We start from the raw sequence: 17,189 nt of genomic DNA, 5'->3' as shown, positions 1-17,189 counted from the left end.
CCTTGTCCCACTCTCACAATTCTCCGTTGCTGTCGATGATTCTATGATAAGGATATTGGCTAGGATTAGAGCTCTGCAACGATGAGGTATGTCTCTCTTTCTCCTCCCTTTCTTCCTCTCTCCCCCCCTCCTCCTCCTACCTCTCTCTCTCTCTTCCTCTCCAGGTTCTAAGATGTCTCAGCTTGGCATGATATGTAATGGTACTGTAATGAACTAGTAGCAGCCGATACATTTTTTAATACCAATTCAATGAATCTTGGTCTCCCTTATGTAGGGTTAGTCTTAGAGATCCTTAATTGTGCATCATTCCTATTTTTAAGCCATCTATAATATTATTTCAAATTTCTCCAAAATTTTTCTTAAAACTTTTATTCATATTATTTTAAAACTTTCCCACTTTCTCCTACAACATAATATTCAAATTTAAATCTATTTCAAACTCTTCGATATTTTCTACAGCTAGTTGTTCATCTCATGTCAACTTTTACCTTTCTCAACCTACCTTGCCATGTTAATACTCAAAAGCAAAATATTAATGTCATCGAATTATCTTAAATTCTTAGCCAATCATTGAAATTTAATACATAAAACTGAATAGTTTGCACCATTACAAACAATCTCCAAGAAATAATATGAGTTTTTTTTCTTAATTTTTTAAGAAATAATAGAGATGCCGCCGCTAAGGTATGGACCTCTGCAAAGAGGATCTAAGTGGAGGTGTTAATTAGCTGATTGGTAGGGGTACGAGAATTGCCATAAAATTCGGTACCAAACATACTTTCACATAGCATCAAAATTATCCTTCTATGCAATAATGACTTCCGTTAATTATCTTTGCTTGCGATTAGCATACTTCGGATTCGACAATGTTTAACATTTTGACTCTGGACTACCACAACCACATCTCTAGCTCATGTCGGGGCATCAACAATACTAAATTTCTAATCCATAGTGGGGTATTAACAATACTACACTTCCGGCCTGTGGTGGGGAATCAAGTATCCCTTTTGTGGCGGGGCATCAATGAGTACCACATTTTTGGCTTGTGATGGAGCATTAACAACGTGGCTAGTTCAAAGCACCATAACCAACTATCCAAATATACAATTCTCTATTTTTTATAATACTTGTTGAGTAAATATAATTCAAAGCAATATTCCTTACAAAATTTGATGCATGGGAGTACTAAAATCCATACAAACCACAATCAACAACATATGCTACATATACACACACACAAAGAACCATATATCCTCAACAGATAATTATGCAACAAACAATTATACTATGCAAAGCGAAAAACAACAATACATGAAAATAGCATATATACACACACACACATATTTTTCTTATATAGGTGACAATGTCCAAAGATTATTATCTATACTAGTCACAATCTTTACTCGACATGTACCAACCAAACCTTAATTTAAGAACTAAGGGCTCGTTTGGTTCGCGGGAAGTATCTTTCCTCCTCGGAATATGATTCCTGGGAATCAGATTCCTAGGAAGAGGATACCTAGGAAAGTACTTTTGGCATGTTTGGTTAACTATGGGAAAGTGACAAATTTTCAAAGTGCTTATGTTTGGTTGACCATCCACTTTCCTAGGAAAGTTAAGTATAATTCCTATTATGCCCTTAATAAAAAATAGGTCTTTAATGCCTCTTTAATGCTTCTTTAATGCTGAAGGGTCTTTTTGGGAAAAAATAAAAAAGGAGTGATTCCCACCTCATGGGAAAGTAACTTTCCCATGTTTCTCATGGGAAAGACTTTCCCATGAAATGTGGGAATCATATTCCCATGGGAATACAACTTTCCCATCTCTCTCCTTTGAAAACTCCAACCAAACAAGAGGCATTTCATTACTTTCCCGTTGACCACACTTTCCCCCCTCCTTTTCCTGCGAACCAAACGAGCCCTAAAGTGTATAATATCTTTCTCAATGCTTTCTTGCACAGACGATTGCTCCTTGCATAATTAAATTCAAACATCAACCATAAAAGGTATAATTGGCAGCCTAGTATCCTATACTAGGTCACCAGATGCTCACTCAGCGAAAACTTGGAACCACCCACTAGGTCAACTTGACTGGTTAGAGAGAGAGAGAGAGAGAGAGAGAGAGGGAGAGAGAGAGAGAGAGGAGGGGTGGCAATGTGAACCATAGGTATCTCCCTCTCTCAAAACAAAAAGGGAAGCTATAGAGGCAAGGGTGGTGGTGGTCCATGGCAATGAACAATGGCGGCGGTGACAGTGGTCAGCCGATGGAAAAGAAGAAGAAAAAGAGATAACCGATGAGACTATATTCTACGGAATCCGGCGATTGGTCGAGTCAAAACAACCCTCCAATGGTTGCTTTAGACAAAAAAAAGAGAAGAAATGAAATTTAGGCTTTCACCTCGACTTTGACAAGATCTTGCAGCTAGGTCAATGGAAAAACCCCAAGAAATCTCTAAGGGAAAAGCTCAAAATCAACAGCGATGAAAAAATGGGTGTGATTTCATGATGGATTTTCTAGAAGATAGGGGGGATCGGTATTATAGGTCTTTCCTCTTCCGCCTCATGCACGAACCTGCACAGACCACGCATACTCGGGTGGTCAATTGACCAGACCTTTACAGGTGGTGTCGTGGGATGGTGTCCTATGGAAAAAGCAGTATAAGCCTCTGCAAAGTGTTGGCTCTAGAAAACACTAGAGGAGAGCTTTTGGATTTCTAGACCATTATGGTAGTTCGACTGAGTTTATTTATTTTGGTATTTCCTAGAGATTTTGTCGAACATATTCATAAGCTATCTAAACTAATACATTAGATTAGGTGATGCCCGTATCCATAGGAATTCGGGTCTCTCCAGTTTCACTGATATCATAAGTTCTAAATTTTTGCATGAATCAAAATTTTTGATAGAACCTTAAGTAAAGAAAAACGTCAATAAAACTCTTACTAGAACGAAGAAAAGCAAAAATTGATACTTAGAAGTTAAGCTTAGAGTGTGAAATCTCCCTCTATGGACGTAACCATTTCTTCTTATTTTGGTTTTCACATTGTTCATAATATGTTATACATTCTGCAGCTCGTGTTGGGTTGGTTCTACTTTGGATTGTCACGGCTGGTGCAACGGATGCTGATGCATCGAAGTAATGAATAAAAGTTTAATGCAGAGCTGTTGCATGAAAATAATCTAATAAAAAATTCATCGGTTAATGCTTATTGCTGTTGTTTGCAGCTATATCCTGATTTCATTCATTAACCTTCAAGAGAATTAGGAAAATAAATATTTGATTCGTCACCTGAAAATTCCATCAGCAAATTCGTCTTATTCATTCACACATAACTTCATGCAGCATGTTACAGTTCATATTTCTTTCCTAAGCTGTGATATCTGGAAACAAGACTAGTTCACAGCCCTACAGTTGGTCCTTATCTCACCATTCCCTCCAGTGAGCACACCTATGTTGGCCATCTTCAGCATGGATGCCCCAAAGTCCCGGAAGAACAAGTAGGGGTATATGCTATAGTTACTGACCATGGAGGCAGTATCAGAGTCGTCCAGGAGAGCTTGGTCTGACTGGAGAAGGCCAGAACTGTTCATGAGGTTCTTGTAATAGATATTATCAAACCTGCTTGTCGTCACGGGGTCCAGAGGAGCAAGATTGCTGTCGGAACTGACATTGTTTGGGCACAGGCTCTGTAGGTTCTTGAGCAGAGAGACGTCGAGCTCTAGGTCTGGTCCACCCGAGCTGTTAAAGTTGAAGAGCCTGTTCTTAAAGGTGAAGCACTGCGCAAAGCCGATGGTATGTGCCCCTGCATGTTACGTGCATGGAACCATAACCATAAGCGATTTGATATTTAAGTAGTTGAGAAAGTATGGGCAAGGAAGCGATATATATGAGCACTGTGGCATAGCTTTATATGCGTGTAAGACCAAGGAATAATGAGGGGGACACCTGAGAGGACAACAACATCTTTAGCGTCAAGGCCCTTGGCAGCAAATTTAGCAGTAATGGTTGTTAGATCATCTAAAGGTGACGGTAATTGTTCGTTGGCTGCGGTCCTGTTGGCTGTTGTCCCATCTCTCCTGCCCAGTGCAACGAACCAGTAAGGCCCTCCTGACTGAAAAAGAAAAAGATGTCACAAGAATTTGAGAAATAAATGCCACCTTCTGTTCATATAAACGAGACAACCCTCTGCGATAAGTAGCTACTATTGCTCGGGGAAGAATGAACATAAGCAGTAATTAGTATGAGTTCCTAACCAGGAAGACGGCTTCGCGTGCTGCAATCGTTACAATATCTGCACAAGAAACTGTTGATGGGCAAGCTTTCTCCACATCAGCCTTAATGCTGTCTATTACCTCGTAACCTCTGACCGAGTTACGGTTTGGCGATGCACTCTTTTCACTGATGATATCGTTGGAGTCATCAAGTAGTAGCGATGCATCACACCCCTTGATATCGATGGAAGAGAAGATTTGTCAGTTAAATTCTAGTTTGAATCATGAAAAGATGGTGAAGGAATGAAGATGATTGAGCTGTGGTGATTTTTGATCGCGTACATCGACAAAGCAGTCATGAAAGTGCAGGCGAAGAAGAGAGGCCGCCATTCTGGTTTCATTGCGCATGGCTGACCACACTCCATTCCTCACAATTCTGGTTAAACTGGGGCATGATGTATCATAAAAGCTGTAATCAAGTTGGCTGTGGATTAGAGGACTTAAGATTAGGAGGCAGACCAAGGAAAAGATGATACGGCTAGCAGGTTTCTGATCCATGAGATGCATAGAACAAATGTACTGTTGTTAACTCTTCAATAAACCAGTTTGGTGATTTAGGATATCTTGGGTTTGTGATTTACATAGGCAAGGCACAGGGACAAATAATGCACCTCTCCTTATAAAGTCTCATGGAGAGTGCCGCGAGCACTAGGGTTGTGACCAACGAGTACAAAGATAAGGTTGACCTTGCAGTCCAAACTGGTGTTCTCTATCTTGTTGAAAAGAAAAGACTTGGCTTGGACATCTCCTCAACCATGAAAAGAAGGGAACAGAAAAGGACCAATGGATGATGGGAACTTCTCACACGACTTCTTTAGTGCTTATGTGGAAAGTTGAGGACAACTCGTGAGGTGGTTAGTGTCCCTTCTCGCATGCTTCTTGGCAAGTCTTAGAGGAAGGCAAACTGAGAGCAAATTCCTTTGACAAGCTTCTAATGGATTAAAAGAGAGGCACTTCTGAACACAGTTGTTGGAGTTGGGTGCAGACTTACAATATGCATTAGAAATGCATTATTCGATGAATAAGATCTCTTTAAACTGACGCTAGTAACTTTCGGTGTTAATGAATAGCAGTCAACTATGATCTGTGAAAGGTGGCACCACCTGAAGGCGATTGCGCATGGGGTGGTGGGCACTGCATTGTTGTTCTAATAGGTTACTGCTCAAATTAGGTATTAGACAATGGAGCAATCCACTAGTTGTAATTTAATTGAAATGATCAATACATGTGATCAAATTGGGTAAATCGTGTTAGTTTGTGCTCCAGCAGGACATCCATTATGGAGAGTAATGCTTGAGTAGGTGGTTCAAACTTGTCATTTAAGATAGTGGATTAGGAAGTGGAGCAATGCTTTTTTATATAGAAAGCTATAGATGCATTGCATGGTTGAAGAGAGTCATGATATCAAACTAACAATTCAAAAAATTAACTTTTAGTGTAATATAATTGGAACTCCAGTTTTGGTCTCTCTCATCCGACAAAACTTTTTGTTATACTGATAACGTTGGGTCTCCATGTAACTCTAGTGGACTGCTCGCCATGACGTTAGTTCTCAAGTTGTTAGGTCTATAGGAGCCAATCAGGTTTTGAAACATCCTAAATTGTAAGAGGTTCTCGTCAATGCATTTGCAGTTATACAAAGAATTGCAGTTTCACCAGAAAAGCATGAGTACTATGTATTGACAACAACTCCAATCCGAACGTTTAACTGCTCACAGGCACCCCTCTAACGAATAAGGGTACTGAGTCTATACGCAAGGCCTTGGAAGAGAGGAAGAGAGATGTTCTCGTGAATGTTTGCGTGAGAGAAAATCTTCTGGCCCCCATTATTTGTGAGGCTGACAGTCCAATCTGCCACCTGGTTCACTTCATGGATAGGATCGATATTCCAAGTGCACGTCTGGAACCATAGACTAACTATTGGAGGAGGAGATGTTTTTGAGACTTCGATCAAAACTATTTAGCAGCAGAGTGGATACAATTTTTTTGACAGAGGAAGTTTAAGGAGGTCCATTATGGAGTGAGTATGCTGAAAAATCTGATTGCGTTTACATCTTCCTCAATTCTCTGCTTGTTCTTATCTTTGAACCCTGTCCCTGTTAGAGGTTTTGCTTTGGGACTGTTCCTTGTCTCCATCAATATGGTTGGACCTTCTCTAACTAATTCTTACAAAAGAAAAAGAAAAAAAAAAAAGAAAAGTACAAATTGTTGATAGACAAACATATGATGCCTGTTAGCAGCAGGGCTCATTAACGAGTGCTAAAAGTTGAAGTCTTGAGTTATGTTTGTCATGAGAGAGCTGATCCACTTTTGTTTTCTTTTTTTGAGGAAATATTTCATTGTTCGGAGGAAGAGAGAGCTGATACACTCAATGTTCAGTAAATGGCTGTCTTTTTTTAAAATATATGTATATACATAGAGACACACATATACATTCGAGTCCCCCTTCTACCAGAGTGTTAGGGAAGGATTATTTTCTTAAACCTAAGAATTATTTTTTTTAGAACAATAATAACTAAAAGAACATAAATTAATTAGTTGAATATAGCTAAATCTCATGGTTATTTTTACAAGGCCACTCCAATATTTAGAAAACCCGGGTCCCTATCCGCCATTTGAAAGTTCGTTAGGTGATCCTCATTTCCAACGGCTACTCTCCCGCTGGTCCGCTCATTTGTATATTGGAACCAAGCCCCAAACCATCACCTCCCCTCTTCCCTTCTCTCTACTAGAGCGTGGCATCGAAGAGAGAAGAAAAGAATAGGAAGGAATAGACCCTCCGTTTCGAAAATTTCAGGTGGTTTGATAGCATTATATATTCTTGTTTCTGACCAAAGTTGCAGAGTGCTGTTTGCAGCCATGGCCTCCTCTGATAAACCAGAGAGGAAGGAAGGGAAAGGTGATGAGGAGAAGGGAGGGTTCTTAGATAAGGTCAAGGACTTCATCCATGATGTCGGCGAGAAGATCGAAGAGACTGTGGGGTTCGGCAAGCCCACAGCCGATGTCACAGCAGTCCACATTGATTCCATTGACCTGGAAAGGGCCGACCTTGTCGTCGACGTCCTCGTCGCAAACCCGAACCCAATTCCAATTCCTCTTGTTGACATCAACTACCTGATAGAGAGCGGTGGTAGGAAGCTCGTTTCTGGTAAAATCCCAGATGCCGGTACCATCCATGCCCATGGATCTGAAACCATAAAGGTCTCACTCACTTTGATCTATGATGATATCAAGTCCAGCTATGATGACATAGAACCAGGCAGTGTGATTCCCTACAAGGTGAGGGTGGAGCTTACTGTGGATTTGCCGGTGTTCGGGAACATCACCCTTCCAATGGAGAAGAATGGGGAGATGCCCGTGCCTTACAAGCCGGAAATAGACCTGCAAAAGATCAAGTTTGATAGCTTCTCGTTTGAGGAAACAAGTGCAACCCTTTTCCTGAAGGTGGAAAACATGAATGATTTCGACCTGGGCTTGAACTCATTGGAATATGAGATGTGCCTTGGGGAAGTAAGCATTGGTGGTGCTCGCCTCTCCAAGTCTGCAGTCATTGCGAAGAAGGGCAATGGGGTTGTCGAGCTGCCCATCTCCTTCAGGCCCAAGGAATTCGGGTCTGCGCTGTGGGATATGATAAGAGGCAAGGGGACAGGGTACTCCATGAAGGGGAGCCTTGATGTGAACACTCCATTCGGTCCAATGAAGCTGCCATTCCATCGGGAAGGTGGAAGCACGAAACTTAAGAAAGCAGACGACGATGATAGCGGCAATGAGGTATGTTGGTACAGCAGAGTCGTTTAGCTATTCTTCAGTGTTGTTTATTTGGCTACAAACAAATGAGTTGATGTCTTATTCCTTATTACATGTTAAGAGTCATTATAGAAGTGCAGATATTGTTATGAAGGGAAAACACTGTTTGCCATCCTAGATATATAGTTTGGAAAACAAAAAAAAGGGAAAAGAAGAATAGATGGGCTCTTCATAGTGCATGGCAATGAACGCAAAAAAACATAGTGCCTTATTAGAAAGCTCTGATTTAATATTTTGATTTTTCAATGCTTTTTGATCTTCAAAGTTTCTTTTTGGGTCCTAGTTGCTGTGATCCTTAGTGATGGTGACCATCTGGTGAAATGATGGGATTCCAATCTTTGCATCAAAAGACATCCCCTCAAACTCACACACACAGAGAGACAGAGAGATGGTGATAATCTGGTGGACAGAAATAGATCGTTGCAACAGAGAAATGCATAAAACGCGCAACAATTCGACACTTACTAAGGTTCCTAGTTTACAGTTACTTCGATCAAAACCCTGAATTTTGACCTCGTAGCCCGACCTTTTGCCTAGTGCCTAGAGACAACTCATAACATTTGATTCAAAGAGCAACTCTTCTTATGTGAGGAGGATGTAGACTGATATAAATTTCAAAACAAATCTGTGATCCTTATGCGAAGATATCCAGTGCTTGAGGAAAGAATTAGGAAGACTTATGCCAGTTATGGTCGCATCACTACCATTAGCAGCAAAAATATTATTGTTCTTGTTTATTATCTTTAATGTTTGGAAATTTGTTGCAAGGTTGTTGAAGGAGAGATCTAAGTGTGAGAGTGCTTCTTTTACCAATGCTGCGGCTAATTACTCTATGCTTCTTATCATGCAGGACTGATGGAATCCATCTACTAAAAGTGCTGCAGAATTCAACTTCAATCATTCTAAAATTTTCCCTGCTATGTAGTTCTTTGGGAATGCAACATCCCTAGATCTTTACTGGATCAGTTTTGTAATTGGCATTAATAAATGTTCTGAAGACTGTAATCTAAATTGAATCATAATTTATTGTCAGCCACATGGTTGAAGAAATCACATATATCATCCCAGCATCATCTTATTCACTACCATCTTCAAAACGAAGAATGCTAATCATTCTAGCAGAAATATGGCTGGTACCACCATGTTTCATATTTCAAAGAGTAAAAACTAAGCATCTCTTCACAAATGTCTGGTATCATGCTAAGTTCTTCTATTTCGTGTCTATATTTTTCCCATGCTTTTCTGCGAATGATTTCGTGGATCTGAAACTTCCAAAGTCTAAAAACCTGGTTATGCTACCAAAGGAGGGAGCAGCAGATGAAATCAAAGCAACATTTCCATGCATTCATAACAGCAAGAACAGCTGAAACATGAGATATTTCACATGTAATCAGACTTAAATGTATGGATAAAAAGAAGAAGAAGAAAAAGAATGAAGGGAAAAAGAAAGAAAGATTGATCAAATATATAAACTAAACAACTGAATAATGATTGTAAAGAAGATTGGTGCACTTGCCACTCATTGACAATCCGATCTTTAGAGTCCTCCATGCTGGAAATTACTTGAGAAGATGGCGGTCTCATCTCTCTCTCTCTCACACACACACATTATTTTCACTACCTAATGGAATCTGCGACAAAGTTCAGGGCAGAGATGACGAGTGGTCTTTCCACCGTTGCGAGCTTTGAGTGTTCTCGTACTAGGACTCGACCTTGCGCGAAGATTTGAACTAGCACAAATCAGACGGCAGAGGATTGGTTTCCGGAAATGGGTCGACTTAGAATCCATTAAATCCTGACCCGGACAATCCTAATTACCAATCCAATACCTAATAGTAGGTCCAGTTTGCCTCAAGACTCGAACTTTAAGGCCCAAATTGGGACTAAAGAGAAATTATTAAGTGAACCAGATTTATCGTGGATCTAAGATAAAATGAAGTCACTTAATAATTTTATCTTAATATAATTTTACTCTAGATCCACGATAGATCCGATCCACCTAATAATTAGCCATAAATCTACACTAGACTTGATCCATCTAATAATTAGCCGAAAGGCTCGGCCGCAATGTGTCACGCCGATATTGGTGGTTCGTAATCGACTGCACCAATTACCATATTCCATATGTGGTGAAGATATCTTTGATCCCCATAACATTTCTCCTGGCTGAATTGACCTGGTTCTTATCCATAAGCCTGTATGAGAGTATATTGACGTTTAAACCCTTATAGGGCTATAAATTGAATCCAAGATAGGTGGCCTGCTTTTGTGAATTTTTTTTTCATTTTATCTTCTCTAAATTATCAAGATACAAGGAAAGAATTACCTGGGAACTCAAAGCAGAGTGAGACATACGTGGAGCGCCAAATTTAGATAAAACCAACTTGGTAGAACCTTAAAAATTTGAATTAAAAATGATTAATTTTATCATAAAAATTAGAGATCCTTTTTAAGGCTCATAAAACAAAAAGCCTGTCATAAAATATATTTTTTTTAAAAAAATAGCAGGAACTCTGAATCCAGAAATCTCTATCTCATGAACGAAAGCACCAGAACTTCTCGTGTCATCCCCTTTGCTCCCTGTGAATGAACGGACGACATTGACTACTAACACGTGAAAACAGCAAAAGACTAAGTAAATTTTGGCAGCCGCATATACCTCCGTAAAATAATATTGTACTTTGAATTCATTAGTGCCTAATAAAGGATATGGCTTTCTTGTGATCATTGTTTCCTTTGTGTAAATTTGCATTGTTATGATATAGAAGGAATAATGATACCACAAGACACAACCTGAAGATTTTTCTTCCCTTGAAGGCAAACAATTTGAAGAAAATTAATGGAGGAGTATTATCCAACAATAGGGAAATTCTTGATTCAAAATGGATAGACTGGATCGAGTGATAGAATGGGTCAGTTTCTTTGTTTTTTGAAGGAATAGGAGCAGCAAGCTCCAACTCTGTTTATTAGCTAGTGATGCACGCCACATCAAGTATCTCGATAGATTCTATTGCTGTTTGCAGGTGTGCTGCATGGAAGAAAATTGCAGAAGTATAGGTGACATTTTTGTTTAATCTTTGACATAGTATAAATGATTACTTGAATCAAAATGCAACGAATATATTTATATCTAAGCTTTTACTCTCTCTTAACATTGTTCGCCTAGCTAAACACGGACAAGACCGTCGTACATTAGGTTCTCAGCGGCTGTTAAACTTACTTATAGGTAAATGGTTTAATTTCTTTTTTTACAGAATAGCGGTGAGAGTGTCATTTATCATGTCATTAAAATGGTGAAAAAATTATCTCTATCAAACACTTCGAAAGCACCTCTCAAAGTTTAAACATAGAATCTTCCCCTAATGGAATAGATGTAAATGACATTCTGATCACCACCAGTTTTAAGCACAATAGGAAGACATATGGCCAGTACACTGCACCGCAAAAAAAAAAAAAAAAAAAAAAAAAAAAAAAAAAAAAAAAAAAAAAAAAAAAAAAAACGCATTGGCTTCTCTACATATAATATATAGCTACAAATTAACAATCGCAATGTGATTCATTTTCTGCACCTAGTGAAAGTTCCATATCATTAGTTTCCTTATGCTGCTATGCATACAAAATCAGAACCTAAAAGTGACAAAAAATATTCTGAACTAACATCAACCCTTACAAACAACTTCGGAAATCTACATTTAGTTTCTTAGGGTTGACACTATAAGCTTAAATTTAGATTTGGAATTTTGGAATTGAATACCAGGGAGCCGACCCAAACCAGACCAGTCAGAACCCCTAGTTAGTTGGCTGGCACCTCACATCATCTCCTGCCACCTATCTCCCAACGTGCATGGCTCTAATTCATCTCAGCTCTCGACGTGCATAACACCTAATTCTCACCGGAGAATACTATATATCCTGTTTTCTTCCTACCCTTGTACTAGTATAAAACACCATGGCCACACCAATATTCTCCATTGCCAAATAGCTGAACCCAACTCGGACTGCCGGTAGAGCCATGGCGAGATCCATAGTGTCGTTCAGCATTGCGGCGATGCTGGTAGTGTGTTCACTTGCCTCGAAGCCAACTGCGGCCATGGCAAACGCGTTCGACTACAGGCAAGCCTTGGAGAAGAGCTTGTTGTTCTTTGAGGCCCAGAGATCCGGCAAGCTACCACCTGATCAGCGTGTCAAATGGCGTGGCGATTCTGGCCTGAAAGATGGGTTCGACCAAGGGGTGAGTCCGGCTTAATTATCTTCTTGAGCTGATGGATACTGAGTCAACATTATTTAAAATTGCCCCCTTACATGATAGGTTATCATGTATTGTCTACTTCAGCAGCCACTATTTTTTCTACATATACTTCTTGCGACATATTTGGTCGAGTCCTACTCTCATCGTGTTGAGTGATACGATTCACCAACCAGCATAATACATGAATTTCTGAAATAATATTCATATATTTCCTTTAATTTATAATAGAAGTGATAAAGTTTATCTAATAAACTATTGCATTATTAGTGTCAAAACACAATATAGATATGTGGAGATGTCGTTCAAATGCAAAACAATGTTACAATGTCAGATCATTATTTGTTCATAGATATGTACATGCATAATTGTTTGCCTACTAGTTTCTAAATGTAAGTGACAAATATAGAGGATGGATATCGGGTATGTAGTTTTTCATTTTTGTGAATGAAATAAGAAAAATGCAATTATGTTTCTAGTAGCTAGCTAGGCCTTTTAGCTGGTATATGTAGGTCAAAGACGTAGGAAGCTAACATGAATGCCCATGCATGCCAAAGTTCTCCTGACCTAACTATAGAAATAACTAGTGGAATGTATCCTCAGGTGGATTTGGTAGGAGGATACTATGACGCCGGCGATCATGTTAAGTTTGGGCTGCCCATGGCGTTTGCTGTGACAATGCTTTCATGGGGCACCATCGAGTTCGAGAAAGAGATTGCCGCTGCTAACCAATTAGAGTATGCTCTGGATGCAATCCGATGGGGAACTGATTACTTCATGAAAGCACACAAACAACCCGATACCTTTTGGGCACAGGTAAAGATATTTATTTATGCTTGTAACTCCATTTTTCTCTTCTTCTTCTGTTTTTTTTTTTTGATTTCTGGGGCAAATTATGAAGGTTGGTGATGGAGATAGCGACCATTACTGCTGGACGAGGGCGGAGGATATGGCAACTCCGAGGACTGCATACAACGTCGATTCCGATCGTCCAGGTTCGGACGTTGCAGCCGAGACTGCTGCAGCGATGGCTGCAGCTTCTATAGCTTTTAAGCCATACAATTCTTCGTACTCCAAGCTCCTCCTCTTGCATGCAAAGCAGGTGAGGCACCATAGTTACAGCGAGACAGCCTTACACCAACACAAGCCTAACAGAGACCAATCCAAACTCCATGACATCAAATTACTAGCGGCCTAACTACTGGATCCACATCTGTTGTTGCTGCAGCTGTTCGCCTTTGCTGATACTTTCCGAGGCCGATATGATGACTCCATCGACGCCGTTCGAAAGTACTACCCTTCATCATCTGGTTATCATGTAAGGAAAAAAATATTTTTTCAGAAAACATGTAAGAAAAAAATTCATTTCTTATCAAATTCTTTGCTGATGCAAATCCAAGCTCTTTAATATTTGAAATGTCCTTCTGATATTTTTCTTACTGAGGCTACCCTAATGTTCAAACAAATTCTTTGGTGTAGGATGAATTGCTGTGGGCTGCTTCTTGGCTTTTTGAGGCGACTGATGACCAATACTACCTAAAATATGTTGCTGATAATGCTGTCTCCCTTGGTGGAACTGGGTGGGCTGTCAGGGAATTCTCTTGGGACAACAAATATGCGGGTGTGCAGGTCCTTTTAACAAAGGTAGATGTCATATCTAATTTCTCTTTTGCCTTCTTAATCTTCGATCTCCTTTAATTAACCTGCAAGTGGCGCGGCCCTGAAGTGATGAGGCTTGCCTAGGACAGATTATTTACAGCAACTGTATGCTTTCAGGTGCTAATGGAGGGAGGCAGCGAAGCCTACAGTTCTACGCTAAAGCAATATCAGGCCAAAGCTGAGTACTTCCTATGTGCATGCCTTCAAAAGAACATGGACTACAATGTCGAGATGACTCCAGGTTTTCCCACTCAATGACAAGCTTGTCCCATAGCATAAGATATCTGATTATAACATAATCGCTTCTCATTTGGGTTGCTTCCTTGTCTGATCAGGAGGTTTGCTATATTTTGATGAGTGGAACAACATGCAATATGTTGTGACGGCATCATTCCTTTTGGCAGTTTACTCAGATTTATTATCAATGAAACATGCTAAACTTGAATGCCCAGATGGCCAGGTTCAACCTTCAGAACTGCTCAAGTTTGCACAATCTCAGGTAAAGAAGGATTGCTTATATATTGGCCTTGCTTGCTAGTCACTGTATGATGAGTGATGATGACCTTAATCCCTTTCTTGTCAAGGAGATCTATGGCAATACGCTCCCTGAAACCATACCTTACCTCAATCATCTATTTGAAAACAGATCCTTTCTGAACTTGGATATTTATGTTAGCATTGTCTCCATATCTTCCAAATTACTTATTTGTGGCGTTCCTTTTGTATTGCTGAAAACATCAGGCTGACTACATTCTTGGAAAGAATCCGAAGTCCATGAGCTACTTGGTTGGTTACCAATGGAATTACCCAACTCATGTGCACCACAGGGGTGCTTCAATGCCATCCATTTTCGTTCTACCATCCCCCATCGGATGCATTGAAGGATTTGATAAGTGGTACCACCGTCAAGAGGGCAATCCCAACGCGATTGTGGGAGCTCTTCTTGGTGGTCCTGATCGACAAGACCAGTTTTATGATGATAGGTCTAAGTACGAGCAAACAGAGCCCACCGTTGTTGGAAATGCTCCTCTAATCGGGCTTTTTGCGAGGTTAGCCGGTGAACCAGGATATTCAGGTAAACTGTTGCATTAGTCTGATGTTTAATAATTTATAGATTTGCATAACATGCTCTGATTGGTTTAAGGACAGGTCTTGTTTGGCATTCACTTGGAAAACTTCCCGCATCACGTACAATTATATAGATTGAAGTTCATCTAATTATATAGTAAGAATGTGACAGCTAACTCTAAGTGCATTAAAATCTTGTAGGTTATCTTCCCAGATATTCAACAGCAGCACCATCAGAAGCAACTGGTGAGTAATATTACAGCGATATTGGAACTTTCCTTTCATAGCCAGATAAAGTTCCGAAGCAAAACAATGATAGATAAGAAAACCATACACAAATATATATATATATATATATTCACTCTCAAGAACAAAGTGCTCGCAACAAACTGGCTTTGGTGATTCAATTGAATTGGATCATCAAGATGAGGGATCCCTCAAAATGAGCCTCCCGCCTCTTCCACATCAAATATAGATGGCAAGGAGACCGACATAATCAGCTTCTTCTAATGCATGTACAACTTTGTTTCAAAATAGGGCTGCCCTCCCTACTATATATATAGAGGGAGAGAGAGAGAGAGAGAGGGGGAGAGAGAGAGGACTTGATTAAAGATTAAGATGAATTAGGTATATATATATACAGATACACGGACACACACACACACACACACACACACACAGAGACAGAGGGAGAGAGAGGAATTGATTAAAGATTAAGATAAATTAGGTATCCCACATTACCATTAAGATAATCATATTATTTACTAAATAATCTATTCTCAGAGTTTCCCTAATTAGTAAGCATTTCTACAAACATAAGAACTAGGTGGACTGATGTTGCATTATATTTTCATCTGATTTTTTAGCAGAGGTGCCTTTTGAATTCCTCCATACAATAACCAATTCATGGAAAGAAAAAGGTGTCAATTACTACCGCCACCGGGTGACTGTCAAGAATACAGGCAGCAAGCCAATAGCTGGCCTCAAGCTGCACATAGAGAATCTCTCAGGCCCTCTGTGGGGTCTGTCACCAACAACAGAGAAGAATATCTATGAGCTTCCTCCATGGCTCCAAGTAGTGAAGCCTGGCACACCATTTGATTTTGTTTATATCCAAGAGGGGCCACAAGCTAAGGTTTCAGTTGTTAGCTACCACTAAAACCATGTGAGAAACATCAATATTTCAGAGAGCTGAAAAGAATTTATTCGAGGACGTGAGAAAATTTTCCCTGTTTATGAAGAGAGTTCATGAAAAAAAAACTTGTAATCCCATGCTGTTTTGGTCCATTTCCTCCTTTACCTTTTGAAATAGCACAAGACAAAATCGGTAAAAAATTAAATATGGGCAACTTTCCTCCAATTTATTAGCCATGACTGTCACTGTTGGTTGGCAGCAATCGACAGAAAAAGAATGAGTAGTTCAAAGTCTGATCTATGCTGCAAACCAAGCAGTTATATAAAATAATTTTAATGGTCAAGTTGGGAATTGATTCGATTTCACAAGTATAGCACCTCAATCACCGCAACTACTTTGACAACTATTAAAATAGTGCAAGAAATGAAGACACTTTATGTAGTTTATCTGAAGTTTGTCATATAATGGAACTTATGAAGCCATATAACAAGTTGATATCCACATAAAAGAAAATTTAGCCTAGCACTCAAACCGAATCTTCACAATATTATCACATAATATCATAGACAACAACTCCTTGTAAAACAGAAAGCTCGGAGGCTGACAATTTTTTTCTCTACTCTACTAAGATGCCAATGATTCCATGCATCTTTACAATCCATCATTCACCAGCTTGCCGAAACTTCGAAAAACAATCTCTAGTAATTTTGCCAGTAAATTACATAGCTTGTTCAGCAAGACCATTATCTTAACATCACATATGAGATATGATATTTTATCATAAAAGTAATATATATATATAATACCCTTATTCATGTCACCAAATTAAACAAAAGCCACTGGGTAAGATTCCACCCAAAATTAGGGTATGTGATATCCTTAGACCCACAGCAGCCTGTTTCTGATTGCCGACTATTTCAAGACAGTGTCGTACAAAAGCCTGCCATTGCTACGAAAACAAATAAACACTGGGGCAGACGTACCAGCCCTATAACCAACCAAT

The 17,189-nt window shown here is 39.5% G+C and overlaps 3 protein-coding genes across 4 annotated transcripts; 2 read left to right on the top strand and 1 right to left on the bottom strand.

The window, feature by feature from the left end:
* Positions 1-3,295: 3,295 nt before the first annotated feature.
* LOC103718596 (peroxidase 10) lies at positions 3,296-4,855 on the bottom strand. The gene is made up of 4 exons (XM_008807495.3): positions 4,554-4,855; positions 4,254-4,445; positions 3,946-4,111; positions 3,296-3,802 (listed from the first exon to the last, which is right to left on the bottom strand). The coding sequence occupies exons 1-4, from the start codon at positions 4,776-4,778 to the stop codon at positions 3,393-3,395; spliced, it is 993 nt and encodes a 330-aa protein (XP_008805717.2). The 5' UTR covers positions 4,779-4,855; the 3' UTR covers positions 3,296-3,392.
* Positions 4,856-6,984: 2,129 nt separating this feature from the next.
* Positions 6,985-9,140, top strand: LOC103716949 (desiccation-related protein At2g46140-like). Its single transcript, XM_008805170.4, has 2 exons — positions 6,985-8,042; positions 8,929-9,140. Exons 1-2 carry the CDS (start codon positions 7,131-7,133, stop codon positions 8,932-8,934), a joined length of 918 nt encoding a protein of 305 aa, XP_008803392.1. The 5' UTR covers positions 6,985-7,130; the 3' UTR covers positions 8,935-9,140.
* Positions 9,141-12,040: 2,900 nt separating this feature from the next.
* Positions 12,041-16,287, top strand: LOC103718603 (endoglucanase 13). Of its 2 annotated transcripts, none has more exons than XM_039115246.1 (10): positions 12,041-12,309; positions 12,928-13,140; positions 13,226-13,426; positions 13,553-13,642; positions 13,804-13,968; positions 14,101-14,224; positions 14,319-14,482; positions 14,725-15,058; positions 15,253-15,297; positions 15,921-16,287. In XM_039115246.1, exons 1-10 carry the CDS (start codon positions 12,091-12,093, stop codon positions 16,208-16,210), a joined length of 1,845 nt encoding a protein of 614 aa, XP_038971174.1. In that variant the 5' UTR covers positions 12,041-12,090; the 3' UTR covers positions 16,211-16,287. The 2 variants fall into 2 exon arrangements, with proteins under 2 accessions (XP_038971174.1, XP_038971173.1); XM_039115245.1 differs by having other exon boundaries at positions 15,918-16,287.
* The last annotated feature ends 902 nt before the right edge of the window (positions 16,288-17,189 follow it).

Source organism: Phoenix dactylifera, chromosome 17, assembly GCF_009389715.1.
Source record: "Phoenix dactylifera cultivar Barhee BC4 chromosome 17, palm_55x_up_171113_PBpolish2nd_filt_p, whole genome shotgun sequence".
Taxonomy (NCBI): domain Eukaryota; kingdom Viridiplantae; phylum Streptophyta; class Magnoliopsida; order Arecales; family Arecaceae; genus Phoenix; species Phoenix dactylifera.
This window is presented reverse-complemented; position numbering and strand designations above follow the sequence as displayed.

Coding starts and splice junctions, on each gene's coding strand:
- LOC103716949 (XM_008805170.4), top strand. CDS start 7,131: ATGGCCTCCTCTGATAAACCAGAGAGGAAGGAAGGGAAAGGTGATGAG.
- LOC103718603 (XM_039115245.1), top strand. CDS start 12,091: ATGGCGAGATCCATAGTGTCGTTCAGCATTGCGGCGATGCTGGTAGTG. Junction 14,483..14,724: donor TCAAGTTTGCACAATCTCAG/GTAAAGAAGGAT, acceptor TGAAAACATCAG/GCTGACTACATTCTTGGAAA. Junction 15,298..15,917: donor AGCACCATCAGAAGCAACTG/GTGAGTAATATT, acceptor CTGATTTTTTAG/CAGAGGTGCCTTTTGAATTC.
- LOC103718596 (XM_008807495.3), bottom strand. CDS start 4,778: ATGCATCTCATGGATCAGAAACCTGCTAGCCGTATCATCTTTTCCTTG. Junction 4,446..4,553: donor TTCATGACTGCTTTGTCGAT/GTACGCGATCAA, acceptor ATCGATATCAAG/GGGTGTGATGCATCGCTACT. Junction 4,112..4,253: donor CACGCGAAGCCGTCTTCCTG/GTTAGGAACTCA, acceptor TTTCTTTTTCAG/TCAGGAGGGCCTTACTGGTT.